This window comes from Branchiostoma floridae, chromosome 4 (assembly GCF_000003815.2).
Source record: "Branchiostoma floridae strain S238N-H82 chromosome 4, Bfl_VNyyK, whole genome shotgun sequence".
In the NCBI taxonomy this organism is placed as follows: Eukaryota; Metazoa; Chordata; class Leptocardii; order Amphioxiformes; family Branchiostomatidae; genus Branchiostoma; species Branchiostoma floridae.
This window is the reverse complement of record NC_049982.1, coordinates 22,234,886-22,249,189: the sequence shown is the minus strand read 5'-3', so window position 1 is coordinate 22,249,189 and position 14,304 is coordinate 22,234,886. Positions and strand designations below refer to the sequence as shown.

Below are 14,304 nucleotides of genomic sequence, written 5' to 3'. Positions count from 1 at the left end.
GCACGTACCCACACTTGTAGTCCATAACACCACTTTACGCTTTATCTGTGATCTGCGGTCCTCGATAAGGGAAGGGTCGAGGAGAGTTGAAAAGCGCAGCGGCAAACTTTCCCAGGGAAAAGGAACCCCTCAATGCAGCAAATCACCGCTATTGTTGAGGCGCGTTCGCGGACAAAACAGTAGCAATGATTTCACAGCGGTTGAATTTTCGATTCGGTCTTTTTTCTTCAAACAAGATGCGGAGAACTCGTGGGGTTTCACTATGGTCATTGGACAGTGGTAAAGGGGCAATCCATTGTCATCAGAGGGGTGTGTACATTAACTATTGTTCTTGAATGTAACCGTACTTTCTTAACTTCTTAGATGGTGAATCAGAGGTCTATGCCTATGCTAGAACTAGTAAAATACACGAGTTGATTTTGTGCTGAAAGACACACTACTACGTCAGCGGGCGCAGGTGCCAGATTTCAGCGTTATTCTACCGAGAGGCGTTCCACCTGCGGAAGCTTTGGTCCGCCCCTAGACAAAGTAATTCGCGGTCACGCTTTGGTAGAGAATACTTCATCAAAACGGCTTGCCGAGCATCAAGGCCCATTGGACTACTCCGTATTGACTTCGGGCCGCAGTCGGATAATTTGAGTGAAACACCGCAGCGCCAGCAGGATTATTAACTGGCTCCCACTTTTCCAAATTGGCTTTCGACTTTTTGTGGTCGTCCCGCTTTGGGGCTGGTGAGACGGCGTGCGCGCTGGTTTGTCCGTGTTTGGGCTTGTCTGAGGCAAAGCGTTCGGACGGGGGATCACCTCAGTCGTACGTAAACTCAGATCTTTGCCGGTGATACGGCGTATTTGTGTACTCAAGGGCGATAACATCGGCAAATTTAGGGGCGGTTTATTTTGCAATTTGTTGACAGATTGATGGATGGCTGACAGGCAGTATAATTCACCGTTCATTGATTTGACAGACGGAGTAGAGTGATCCCGGAGGCGGTCGGGTCCCCTCGCACTGCGGGCTGAATAGGAGGCGCTTGTTTGCACTTCTCCAGGCTGAGTCTGTGTGTGTGTGAGGAGAGAGGCTGGAGCCACATCGTGCACATACACGCACAGGGACGGACCCCAGGGATAGATACGGGCGTGCGCGCGGACTGGGACTGGCTCGCAGGCGTGGTATGTGGATTACCGAGCGGTGAGGAGATCTATTCGGGGAAGCTTACGTCCTTTCTGACCGTGTGTAGTTGGCGTGACGGCCGCTCAGCCGACCCGTGCTAGTGAGAGCGAGGATCACCACTGGGACTTACGGACCAGCAGGCCCGATTGGCCGGCGGGCGGGACGAACCCTTACCCCCTATCTTACCGTGATGATACCACGGCTCGTGTCGAGGATGGATTTCTTGCTGTTGTTCTTGCTTGTTGTGGGACAGGCTGCGCTAGGCAGAAGTTGCCCTAAGCAGTGTTCTTGCCCAGGGAACAGTCTGGACTGCGGAAACAGAGGACTGAGAGCGGTGCCCAAAGGAATCCCGCGGAACACAGAGAGAATGTAAGTTGATCTCTTCTCCACACCGCCGCACCATGTTACTACAGATGAACACGGTTCTTTATAAACTGAAGGTGTACGAAAAAAATCCTTTAAATGCTGTGTTTGGTATCACAAGCCTTGTTTTGTAGCCAACGGCTGCACTTACCCTCGTGTTTTCTGGATTTAGTTAAAACGCCTCAAGGGACACAGACCCCTTACGCCGATGTCTCTACAGACCAGATAACGTAACGTTGAAAAGAGTTAGCCGGCGGAATGAATGTGAGTTTTGCCAAGGGCTAGAACATGTTACATCGGTTGACTTGATAGGTCACTTCGAAGTGAAGCGCACCAAATACGAATGTCATCATTGCATGTGACAGTTAGCATGACTTGTCTTTGTAATTATGCAGCAAACGCGTTTTGCCGTTTCGTGTTTTTCAGAGACTTTGAAGGGAACAACATTACCAGGATCGGCAAGAATGACTTCGCTGGGCTGAGAAACCTGAGAATTCTGTAAGGGCGTTTCTCTCTTATCTCTTTCTATTGTCCCACAGTAGTCGGCAGACGACACCGTAACTGTTACTAGTGTTAGCGTGTCTCGCTAGAGAAGAGGTTTTTATTGTCTACCTAAACCTCAGTCTAGTACATGTCTCGTTTCTTTTCTGTGAAAATATCGTTGTCTACGAGTAAACAAAGGACTTCGTGAAAAACACTTCAGCTCAATTCTTATGCTGACGATTGTTGGTCTTGAATGCTTTTCTTTTCTCTTCTCTTTGAGGGTAGCAAATGACGCTGCGCCCAATATTGACTTTACATGAACTTGTTACTTTGTGATCGTTTAGACCACCCGCCGGCGTCTGTATGGAGTGAAAATGACGTGTTAATCCCGCCTATTCTCTACCGATCACACGTTTCTCACCAGTTAATAAATCATTGTTTTTTCCCCTCACACAGCCAACTGCTGAATAACCAGATCTCGACGATCGAAAAGGGCGCCTTTCAGGACCTAGTGTCGCTGGAGCGGCTGTAAGTACAGAGCCCACCACACACAGACGCACTCCAAATTGTACAAACAAACCCGCGAGCATTCCCCACATTTTATTTGCTCTCCCTCCGTCCGGGGGCCGCACCAGAATAGAAGCCGCTGGAAATGTGGGGGAGGAGGGAGAGAAAGGGTAGAAGTGGCACGTTCCCCTCCCAGGCTGAAGTGTGTAAGAGTTGAGGAAGGAAGACAGGTCTCCAGATCATGGTTACAGGGGGGAGTAAATATGAGGAAGTGACTTCAGCCGCCCTCCATCCGATTGTATCTGTATCTTCATATATAATCTTTCATAAGTGATCTTGACAATGAGTTGTAGGAACGCAGTCATGTTTCAGATTTATAATTCATGAAAAATAAACTTTCACATATTCTTACCACTTAGGTGTTTTCACCATGGTAAAGTTTACACAAACCAACTACTCAGGTCCTGTACACCCCTATAACACAACAATGGTATTATCCAACTTATATCAGTTGACCTCATTGCTCCTAAGCAAACCGACTTGACTCAGAGCTTTGTAAACTAACCAGCCAACCTGTTCACCTACTATCGATTAAACACGCCGCAAAGTTGATGCAACGCTATGTTCTGAGATGCCCAAGTGTTAGAGAAGAGCCTGGTGCTCGGCTACTTGACATGCCAGGCACCTTATTCACTGTTGGCTTATATGGTGATGTCATGATGACATCATGGTAAAGGTGATGATGACACTTTACACCATTCTTGTCCCCTGTGGGTTGGGTGGGGAATTTACACAGCTTTGTGTCAGACATGAACATATCCAGGTTAAGTACATGATGTCACTGTACCTCTGGAAAAGTAAAAAAAAATCAATTAAATAGATCCAGTCAATTATTACATCATCAATATTCAATGAATCAATCATTAATTACTGATCAATATTCAACTTATTACATCTTTTTGCTTTTGAATCAAGTTTGGTAGAAAAAAAATGAACTAAAACACAATTTAAAGTCCTGGCTGTAGAACTCTGAATTGTGTAGAAGTAGATTTTCTGAAGTGAATTAGTTCTGTTGCTACAACTTCAGATGAGCTTGTAGAAAACTAACTATTGAATTTTCTTCTTCTCTTGGCAGACGGTTAAATGGAAACGTTCTGAAGAGTCTCCCAGACCTCCTGTTCTCCAACATGCCAAGGATCTATCGACTGTGAGTACCGCTTCCTCACTATGGAGAATATGCAGATCATTGTCAAGTTCATGGAGGGGGGGGGGGGTCTGACCCGTGAGGGGGTTGCATACCACTAGTATGCAATTTAATATTCAGTGTTGCTGTTCCACTTTTTGTCTAAGATGTTACGGCAGAAGTAGAAGTGCAATGGTGGCTCAGTCCTAAGTGTATGTTCTACTCCATCATGGAGTACTGCGGGGGCTTGTGGATATTCTGAACGTATGGATGAACAAGCTTTTCCATCGTAAAGCACTCGTCCTAAATGGACCTTTTAGTGGCGTGCATCAGAGACCACTCAGTTAAGTATGCTTTTGCCAGAAGAAAGTTTTGCCGTCCCCTATTCAGAGGGGAGAGGACTGTCTCATTAGCGCTTCAAGTGCAAAAAGTGCCCCTTTTAGGGCAGGGAGGAGTTGAAGGCATTAACCTTACTTAAGGATTGCCAGATGGTTTCAGGTATGCAAATCCCCCAGCGTCAGGATTACCCAATCCTCTAATACTCTGCTGTATTTACCACATCCTCTATCTTTGGCAAAACACATTTAAATCCAAAACAAGTTTGTTTTACTGTCTAATGACGGCACATCGGGACATAGAGTCATAGGTGATAACCCTGGGCCCCCATATGACGGCAATGGTACAATCCTAATGTGGGATTTGGGTGATAGAATTCTGTTTGAAGGGGTGTTAGACCTTGAAAAGCCATTCTGTATTGGCAAAGCCTTTCCTGGTGATGTATATTTGTATGCCATGTTTTCCATTCCACCAGCCAGTGGTACTTACGGCGGCGTCCAGTGTTGCCAAATGTTTGCTTAGCATGTCGTCAGCGCGGCCAGGTCCAGTCAAAGGGCCAGCACATGGGTGTCCTTTTCATTCGGAGAGCCAGCTTAGCTTCCAGGCGACCATAGCGAGGAAGCTAAACACTGCTTTCTGGGCACTGTGGGCTTGAAAGCCACAAATATAAAGCAGGTAAAGAAGCGTAGGAGCGTAATCCTGGAGATTTGCGCTGCTGTTTCGTAAGATCCTTCGGGCATGGCACGTTTACTTCATTCTTTCCTTTAAGAACGAGGCTGACTGTACAGAACGGCACTTCATCTGATCAGGACGTCAGCCGGTGCTTCAAGGGATAGCTTCACCGTTGCCTTGGCAACAGCCCCTAGACACACAATCCTGATACTGATGCCCTTCTTGGGAAATTTGTGTCACAAAAGTGAAAGGGTATAATGCAGTCTCTATGTGCGTTGGATATGTGCGGTGGCTCAGTGGACATGTGTTGTTCCCTCGTGTGGCCTTTGTCCCTGTGTGAGCAACCCGCTTGCACCTGAGCACACAAATCGCAGAGAGTACATACCCTTCACACTTTGTACATAGTTACCCAATTAATGTGCAATGCATATAAATGCACATATTTGCCAGGTCTATCTTTGCAAGGGTTGTCCTCTATAGGCTGCTGGGTGAGGGATTCCACTGCCCAGGGAATGTCATTGGGATTCATGTTGATAGTGTGTGTCAGACCTGTGTTAGTCACCCCTACTGTACCTTCTGACCGGGAATGTTTCAGCACTCCTCTGGACACATGGTGCATATGTTTACCTAACGATGCCTGTGTTTTCTTGGGGGGTGTGCGGTCACACATGCATGGGCCTTTTGTTTGGTTGTGCCTTTGTGAAAGGTAGAATAGACAGGTGCTGTAAGACGGGCGGTTGTTGAAAGCCCCCTGAGCACTGAGAAACCATCAGAAGTAGTGGTGGAACATGTCATGGACAACTGCTTGTCTTCTCTACAAGTGGCCTGTCGGATCAAACCAGCAGTTGATTTGGAGTATTTAATTTAGAGGTGTCTAAACCAGATAACACAATTTGGGATAACAAGGGTTTTCCATTAATCCAATCAATTTCAAACGGGGAGGGCTTCAGGGTGTGCATACAAATTTAGCAGCTCAGGGCATTGTGAGTGACATTTTTTAGGGATAACAGAACACTACAGGTTTTTCTGTGGTATGCCTGGTGAAGGTATTTTCTTCTATATTGAAACTAGTGAATAGCAAAGTCATCTTGAGTTGTTTGGGTACAGCATAGAAGATATTATTGGCTACATTGTGCTATTCCTGTTCTGTATAGACTAACAAAGCCACAAATAGTGTCCATCTTAAGTTGGAATTCCAATTCGTGCTGTTTGGTTTAACGTTGTTTGACACCATGGTCATCCAGGCACAAATCAGATCTTTCAGTGCTTTCATTAACATGCTGGAAGCCTTCCCAAGATAATTGATTCAGAGGGCAGACTTTCTTATTATCATCCACCATGGCTATGCCAACATTGTCTGCCAACAGGGAATCTGTCAGGCACCATAGCACAACTGTTGTTTAGAGATTTAGAACTGACACAAGGAACATGGAGCGCAGCACGACCGTTGTTCAGGGAAACCTGGAGCGGTGCTCTCTGCTGCCCTCTCTTCTCATTCCCCATACAGCCACTCCCTGGGAGTTTTGTCCCTCTGCTGCCCTTCCATTCAGAGCCTCCGAGGGGAATGAATACACTCTGACAAAAGCCAGTCTGTGGTGGGGTATTTGATTATTGAAATGTAGTCTGTGAATAAAGTGTAGGAAAGCTGGAATTGTGTTGCTTGGGCTGCTGCTAAATCTTTCCTGGCTCCTTTCTGGTAATTAAGTTATTCCACTGTTGGCTGCCTGCACTCTATGTGGGACAGGCCCACTGCTGAGACCTTCACTCCCCCCTCCAACTCTGAGCTTGTACCCTTGAGCAGATAGTGAGAAAGCCAGACAGTGTGGACAGATGTTTGGGACAAAGACCTGGCCATTCTAAAGCAAGTATCCATTGCAAAAAGCTTCCTGGCAGAAACAATGGGGGAGCAAGGCCCTATTCACTGCCGAGGAGGAATGTACCTGTCTCATACCCCAGTCATTTCATCACCCAAGATCCCCAGAAGATAGTATCTAGAACAAACTCAATATGCATGTAAAGGCTCTTGGCCACATAACACGGGTCTACCTTGTCAGGCTAAGTATCGTTTGCACCCCGGACCCAGCCTCCTATTGTATGGCATGTTGTTCTAAAGCAGACGTTATCGGAACATGCAAAGCTGAGAGCCGGGAAAGTGGTCACTGCTTCAAACTCCTCTCCATTGTTAGATGCTCCTAGGGAGAAAAAACACAGTTCTTCCTTGTACTACTTTAACATCATTTAAGATGCAGTCTGAGTATCACGCAGTCTCAGGAAGGAGGTTCAAAATACATCCCGTGCTCCACAGTCTCAGTAATGTACTTAGCACGCAGTTTGAATTGGGTACTTCTGAAAGAAGGACTTACCTGTTTATAGGTAATGGATCGCCTGCCAATTTGAGGTCAGAGTAATCAAGTTGGTGTCAGAGTTCTGAAATTTGCCTATTTATGTCCTGACAACTAGGGACATTGGTAGGGTACATTACATTGTGTCATTGGCATTAGTCTAGATATACTTCAAACTCCATGGTCCATATCAGTTCATAAAAGAGAACGTTGCTCATTAACAACAACTTAGCTGGTTGTTGTTATTGTTAGCTTGCTTATGACGGGACTTAACGTCTTTATCCTTATTGGAGGGATAACTCCAGGGGGGCTATTTATGAAATTAGGGGAGGGATGGCCAATAAACTGTTCCAAAATTAGAGGCTTAGGTTTTCTTAGTCAACAAAAATGATTCCTGGTTTTTAAAGATGGACTTTAATCGATTAATGTTAGAAGCAACATTGCAAGTCAGCCCTCCAGTCTCCCCAGCTGAACAGGTTTCCTTTAACAGCTTTTTCTGGCAGGTTAGATCCTTGTATTGAACAGTACAGCTTGTATTGTCTGTGAGCACTGTAGGGGAAAATTACTTTCCCCATTATCATATACTTGCTTATTGAACCCTTGGCACCATCGATTCTTTCTGCGTTGTCCTGTAAGAGTGCCAGTGTATTCCATGTAGGGACATGAAATATCTGTTTCCAACAGTTGCACTGTTCTATTTCCAACGAAGTCCTATCAAACTTACAGTCTCCATTTTATCTTTATCTTTTTTATTGTTACATGTTTTTATCGGCTCTCCGTAATAAGGGCAAATTGCAGTAGAGATGGAGCATTAGCACTTAAATGTCAGCCTCATTAGAACAGGCAATAAAACACACTAGGGATTTAATGGATTAATACTTGGGTGTTTATGTAAGTTATGGCCATGGTGTAGTGAATGGCAAATTTGTGTCCCATAGCTGCAGTTACTAAATGTAATACCTCTCCTGAACTATTCAAACTTTACACTTCAGAAAGTCCGGAACATTTGAAGGATTCCTTCAGAAGGAGAAGGCCTATAATTACCGGGCTGGCAGTCCCCTGGAATGCAGGAAAAAGGAAATTATTTAATCATCTTGCATGAGGAATCTAATTTGCTGCAACCGCAATCCTGATAATTAGTCCCGGCTCCGGATCACTTACCTCTCCTCCATCACTGCTGAGGTGTTTAACATTCTGTGGGAGACTCTGGCGCAGGGCCAGACAAAATCTATATTCTATTGGTGGGTTGACATCTATTGTAGTGTTTAGGTACGGTGTATTGGCCAGATTTTTCATTTCAGCTGTATTCGGCCTCAAAATGAAAGCAAGTTAGAATCCACCGGTATTGGTTTCTGTAATTCATGAAGTAATGGAGCAAAAATGGCAGCAGCTGATCAATTGATAGTTTATTGTACAAAGTTACCAACCTGACTCAAGAGGGGTAACGTTATGTCTGAATTTATTGTGAAGCATATAATAGCATACATGATACATATAGACCCCCCCCCCATCGTCTTACCGTAAACGCGACACCAGGTGTTGTCAGGGAAAAGCCACTCGTTATCTTTATTCATGAGACACAGGAGACAAGTTTCCATGCCCATTGTAATGTCATTAGCAGGTGGCATTAAATTGATATAGAATTTTCATAACTGGAGCTTATTACATATCTGAGTGCACATATAGCCCTCATCAATAATCACCTTGGCACTGTCTGGATGGATGATGGGTCTGACAGGGTGAACTGATTCTGCAGAACTCAGTTAGTCAAATGGAAAAGTTTCAGTTATTTGTCCTGTGCAGAGAGTTTATTCAAAGATAAAAGATACCAATATATAGGGGGGATTGATATTGTCCAAGCAGATGTTAGGATCTGGCCCATTCTCTGCATATTACCCCTGGGACCAGTTTTTTCAACATTTAGTACTCTCTTCTAGTATTGCATTTTTGATGGTTAACCTTACATCTGCTTGGAGATTAGGGGATTGACTGGTCCATAGTGTAGACAGGGCATGAGTACACTGAGATGTGAAAGACAAGAACACTGGTGTGAATCATAATGAAGTCATCATAAAATATCAGGCAAAGCGGCCATCTCTGTTGTCCTCCGTTCTATTGTCGAGGGAATGATAAATGACTTGTCTGTGGTTATATGAGGGGTGAATGATGAAAATTCTCATTTACAAGTCTGACATGAATATTGTGGAATCATAATGCACTCAGTCACATTTGGTCAGACACAGGGGAATTGTCTAGGTGGAATGGTTGCCATGGCTACTGAATGACAAATGTGGCGATGGAGATAAAAACTGAACTGTATGGACAAAAAAGGTAAAAAGTTCACCATTGTGATTCCCAGCTTTGATCCACACAGGGGACCAGACTTCTCTTTTAAAGGCTTGTTTATCACAGAATGACAATGAAAGTTACTGAAACGGAATGCTTTCAATTTTGGTATCACTGATTAGATCATAGTGTGCTGGTTAATAAGAACCTTGATTTAATTGGCAAGGAATATTGGAGGCTGCACTTTGAGCAACTAAGGCAATCTTTACTGACTAGCATGGAATGTTTGAAAAGCTTTTTGCAGATAAAGGCTCTTTAACAATGACTATTGCCATAGCGGACTTTGCAGATAAAATTTTTGTACTGATGTTCTTTTTTTGCCAGAAGAAATATTGTGGTGGTCACAAATTGATGGCCGCCATTTTCCCCCAACATTGCTGGCTAAGTGCGTCGAGTTCAAAGGGCAATTAAAAACCACTTCATACCGATTGGCATGGACGTGCGAAGTTCCCGCACCTTGTGGCGTGCACGTGTGCCACCCGCCGCACCATGACGTCAGCACGTCTTGTGGACACTGAGACAACAACAGGCACCAACTTCCGCCAGGGCCACTGGATGTCGTGTATATTTCTTGAAACTTTGTCGTATCGAGCCAAAAAACTTTTTAAAAAGGTACATTTAACCTTTGCATAACACACCAGCTTCTGTTTCTGTATAGCTGGTTAAGAACTGTCCTTTTGTGGAACAAGCTTCGCTCTCTAGTTTTTGATCCTTTCCAGAGGACAATATGCAACCCTTACTACTAACATGCCAGTTGCTGTAGGAGTCAGTGGGTCCAACCTCCGACCTCGGGGTACACGGATTACCAAGGCAACCAGAGAACGGCACTAAATCAACAAATAAACAGAAACAGCAACAGTAATGCGCCACCCCTGGAGCCTGCCCTGTGGACTGCCTATGTGATCCGGATGTTAGAATACTGGAGAACAGAAAGATTTGTCTCATAATTTGTATTGAGCAGCATCCAAAGAGCATCTTGTCTCTGACCTGGAAAACAGGTCTGACAAGGTGGGTGGCATCCCAGCACAGTTCACCAGCAGGCAAGGGAAACTCTTGTACAAGGGGCTTTGTGAACACACTGATGTGGCATTGTACTTACATGTGTGGACTCCTGAGCGTGACATAGATTAGTCATGGCAGATGCACCACACTTCTACCCAGCCTTCTGGAAAACTCACCATGATGAAAAACCATGTCTTATTCATTCGTTCTACACATTGAATCCTGTAATTTGATCTGCTCCTGGAGCATTCAGGAAGGGGGGGTACAAATTTCACAGAACATCAGGGTCAGGTGACCACATCTGCCCTGAGACTGTTTCTGTTTCTGCCATATTACAGCCCCTCCTCCACCTTTCAGAATGCAACTACAAAACTGCATGAAAAGTCCAATGATTTAGCACCTGGTCAAACCCGTTCTTCTCTTTGAACTTCCCCTTGAAGAGCTATACAGCCACACAGTTCTAAAAAATCCTTAAATATCACATTGTAATAATCATCATCATCATTATATACTTTATGTGCAGATGTGGCATCTATTTGTTCTAATTCTTGATTCCAAAATTTATCACCTGATTATGTACTGGTAAAAGCAGACTTTTGAGATTTCCTTGTTTACATCAGAAGTTAATCCTGCATCCCTACATACAAGACAATTACTGTTCACTGTACTAACAAAGACACAACAGGTAAACCTGGCACAGGTACGCATCGGGTTACAATCTCCTTTAGTGCATCACAACTTGAAGAGGATTAATTCAGGCTCAGTAAGCAGAAAATCTTCTTATCTCGGAGGATTAGAGGTGTGTCGGATTAGCGGCATCCCTAACAGCGTAAGAGATATTTTTAGGTCCATGTCGGTGTAGTTCAAAAACATGCAAGGCATCAGAACAGACTAGGATCCCAACTCTTGCTACTTGACTTGGTTCATATGAAGGCATGTCTCCCTCAACTACTTCAGCTCTACTTGCAAGTTGAGTGTAGTGTGACTTGACCCTGCTGGCCAACAGACCAGGTGCCTTTGAGTAAATATAGTTAGTGACAGGTAGACACAGGTGTGATACATTAAGTATACAGTAAAGCTCTCTAATCAGGCTAAATGTTCCGAGCTGTACCCTGAGAAGAAAGAACATGTCACAATAACTGCCTCATCAAATGATATTGTTGGCTGCTTCATCAAATGATACTGTCGGCTGCTTCCATATAATATTTGACCAAAAAGAGAAATGTACCGAGTATACATCAAGGACTTTATAGGTAATCTAATTTTGGCCTCGCATCTTGCACGGAAGGAAGTGTTTACCCCGACTTCAAGGATTGTTTAATGTTTTGCCTTTAGTTTAACAAAGTGTACCACAAAGTTGTATGTTGAAGGTAGCTGTGGCATTCTGTCAATAGTGTGTTATACTTGTAGGTACATTTTACTTGGATTTATTTTGAGATGGGCCAGCCACTATGGTGAACGCTAAATCATTGCACCAAAGGTCTATGGTTATCTCACAAGAGCCACCACTATGCAGGAGGAACTGACCTGTTCCAAGATTTACTGATGCACAGTGGCAGGATATTGATGCACCATAAATTTGTAAGTTTTATGGTGAAACCACAGTACAGGGAACCTATTGTGCCGGTTGCTGTAGCAGCACAGTGAGCACGTTTTAGACTTTAGACCTCTTCAGAGTGATTTGTGTTGTTATGTGACCTTTTTTATAGGGTGGATTGTAGACAAGTGCAATAACTGGCAACAACAGTCCCTGCATGATTATACTTTATATTTGGTATCGTGCATACTGGTATTATGATTAGCCACGCGCTGCTAAGAAAACAGACAGCTCTGAATTAACAATCATCAAAACACTTGATAATCACCACAGAGCGATCATGGGTAACTAAAATAACCTCTACCTGCTGTCTCCACAATTGTAGCAACTGATAAGGAATTTACCTGAGAAGTCTTTGAAGTTGAGGAGGAATTTTGTGCATGGATAGTTCTGCTGTGACTCAAACACAAATGTTACCTGATAGTACATAAATAGGATGTTTAGTAAACAACATCCTGTGACTTTCGTCCATCAGAGCAGAGACGTTATGACAGGGTTGGCGAACAAAGGGCTTTGATCGTCATCAGTGTTCATTCATCCTGCCGCTCATTAGGATTATAACTGGTCATCAAAGCACTGATGTGGTTCCTTGCCTTGGGAGTTAATTAGTGGTTTTAAATGTTAACGCTGACGAGGGCATTCCACAGTCAGCAGTAAAAGATTTAAAGGAATCTGTAATCAGTCTCTTGGTTTTGGTAAATCAAAGTACATGTAGAAGTAAAGGTGTGTTAGTTATAGTGTGGAGTTCAGCAATGTGTCAAGGGGCTGGTATTGGTGACAGGAACATAAGATAAGCTGTAATGCCCTTTGCAGATGTGAAAATGTGACAAGAGTCACCTGCAATGCCAGAGTATTGCTGAAACTCTAACATGTCACAGAAATCAAGTATTCCAAATCAATATGTAGAATAATCATTAGTTTCCTCAAAAGTGAACATTGACAATGGAAAGCTTCCAAGTTAGACATTTTCAGTTTACACATTGGTCTGTGGATCTATTTGACCCCATGTATCATTTTCGTCACTGTATGTAGCCATGACAACTCTTCTGCCCCCTTCATTTCTTCCCACCAAGCGGACCCAAGCCTGTTTAATGGCAATGTTTGATATACATGTAGCACAGGAACAGTCTATGGCCCTGCCATGGTGCTGGACACATAAACCAGACAGACAGGGGCAGCTGTGTTGTCCCTAATATCATGTGTCAGCTCAGGGCCCCAGCTACTGGGCTCACATGTACAACCCTGCTATCTGCCCACCCGCTTTACCACTAAAAGGTCTGCCCAACTCCACCCATCCTTCTGCACAGGATCACTGTCAGGCCAGGGGAGATGATGTGTAATAAAGGCATGTAAAGCATGTGGGTTTATCAGAAGCTTTGATGGGACATACCTTACAGCTAGAATCACTCACCTGTCATTTAGCCCCACCTGAGGACACGATGACTATAATCATTATAATGGGGCAATAAGGAATTAATTATGTTCAGCACCTCTAAAGGCACAGCTTTACAGGAGTGGTGTGATAATTGCTGAGGAAAGGTTGTTGCCTTGGAGAAAGTTGGATGTGAAGGAAAGCGTACAAGTAGTTGGCATGTGAAACAATGTAATTATAATGTTAGTACAATCCAGGCAAGGCAGGGCAGCACACACACAATAGAAAGGAATTACCGTATTGTCCAGCCTGGCGACAGTATCTTGTTTCTGTGAGATCACCCTGTATTGAGGCAAAGTCCATAACGGCTGGCTTCGGGACCAGCCACAGAAATGTACAAAGGACATAAAGCCGTAATGACAAAAACGTGACGATGCCAAAAAGCTATGGATAACATGTAAGCTGTGGTTCTGTATGATGTTCATTCAGGAGCCAATTTGACATGTTGGCATCAGCTACTGAAAAAAAGCCAATTTGTCTGGGAAGTTGAGACCTACAAAACACAAAATGTATCATAACACAATTGTGCTTTAATCCAGCTTCTGGTCTCCATGGTATACATCTACAACAATCAATGACAAGCTGTATGAACATGAACAACAAAGTCACAATTGTAGGCAATAGCTTATCTGATGCATACAAAAGCTGACAACTTTTCGAAGGACAATTTGTGTATTTCTTCTGGTAATGCTATGCTTTACTGAAATACAGTAAGTTATACTTGTCTTTTATGTTCTCTCCTTATATCTCATGGAATGGTGTAAAAGTAAATCTCACTTGCTTGTCTTTCCCATTGCTGGGATCTCCAAACAGGGTCAGCTATTTTAGGCATCAGGGAAACTTCTGCGCTTCTTGAGACAAAAAGACCAGGACG

General features: G+C 43.9%; 1 protein-coding gene across 1 annotated transcript in view; it reads left to right on the top strand.

The window, feature by feature from the left end:
- Nucleotides 1–546: 546 nt before the first annotated feature.
- The window catches only part of LOC118414987 (slit homolog 2 protein-like), a gene marked incomplete in the record, with an annotated part of 76,847 nt that continues 63,089 nt past the window's right edge, over nucleotides 547–14,304 (top strand). The window contains 4 exon segments of the mRNA XM_035819353.1: nucleotides 547–1,536; nucleotides 1,957–2,028; nucleotides 2,470–2,541; nucleotides 3,656–3,727. Of these exon segments, the coding sequence (XP_035675246.1) occupies nucleotides 1,358–1,536; nucleotides 1,957–2,028; nucleotides 2,470–2,541; nucleotides 3,656–3,727 (395 nt within the window).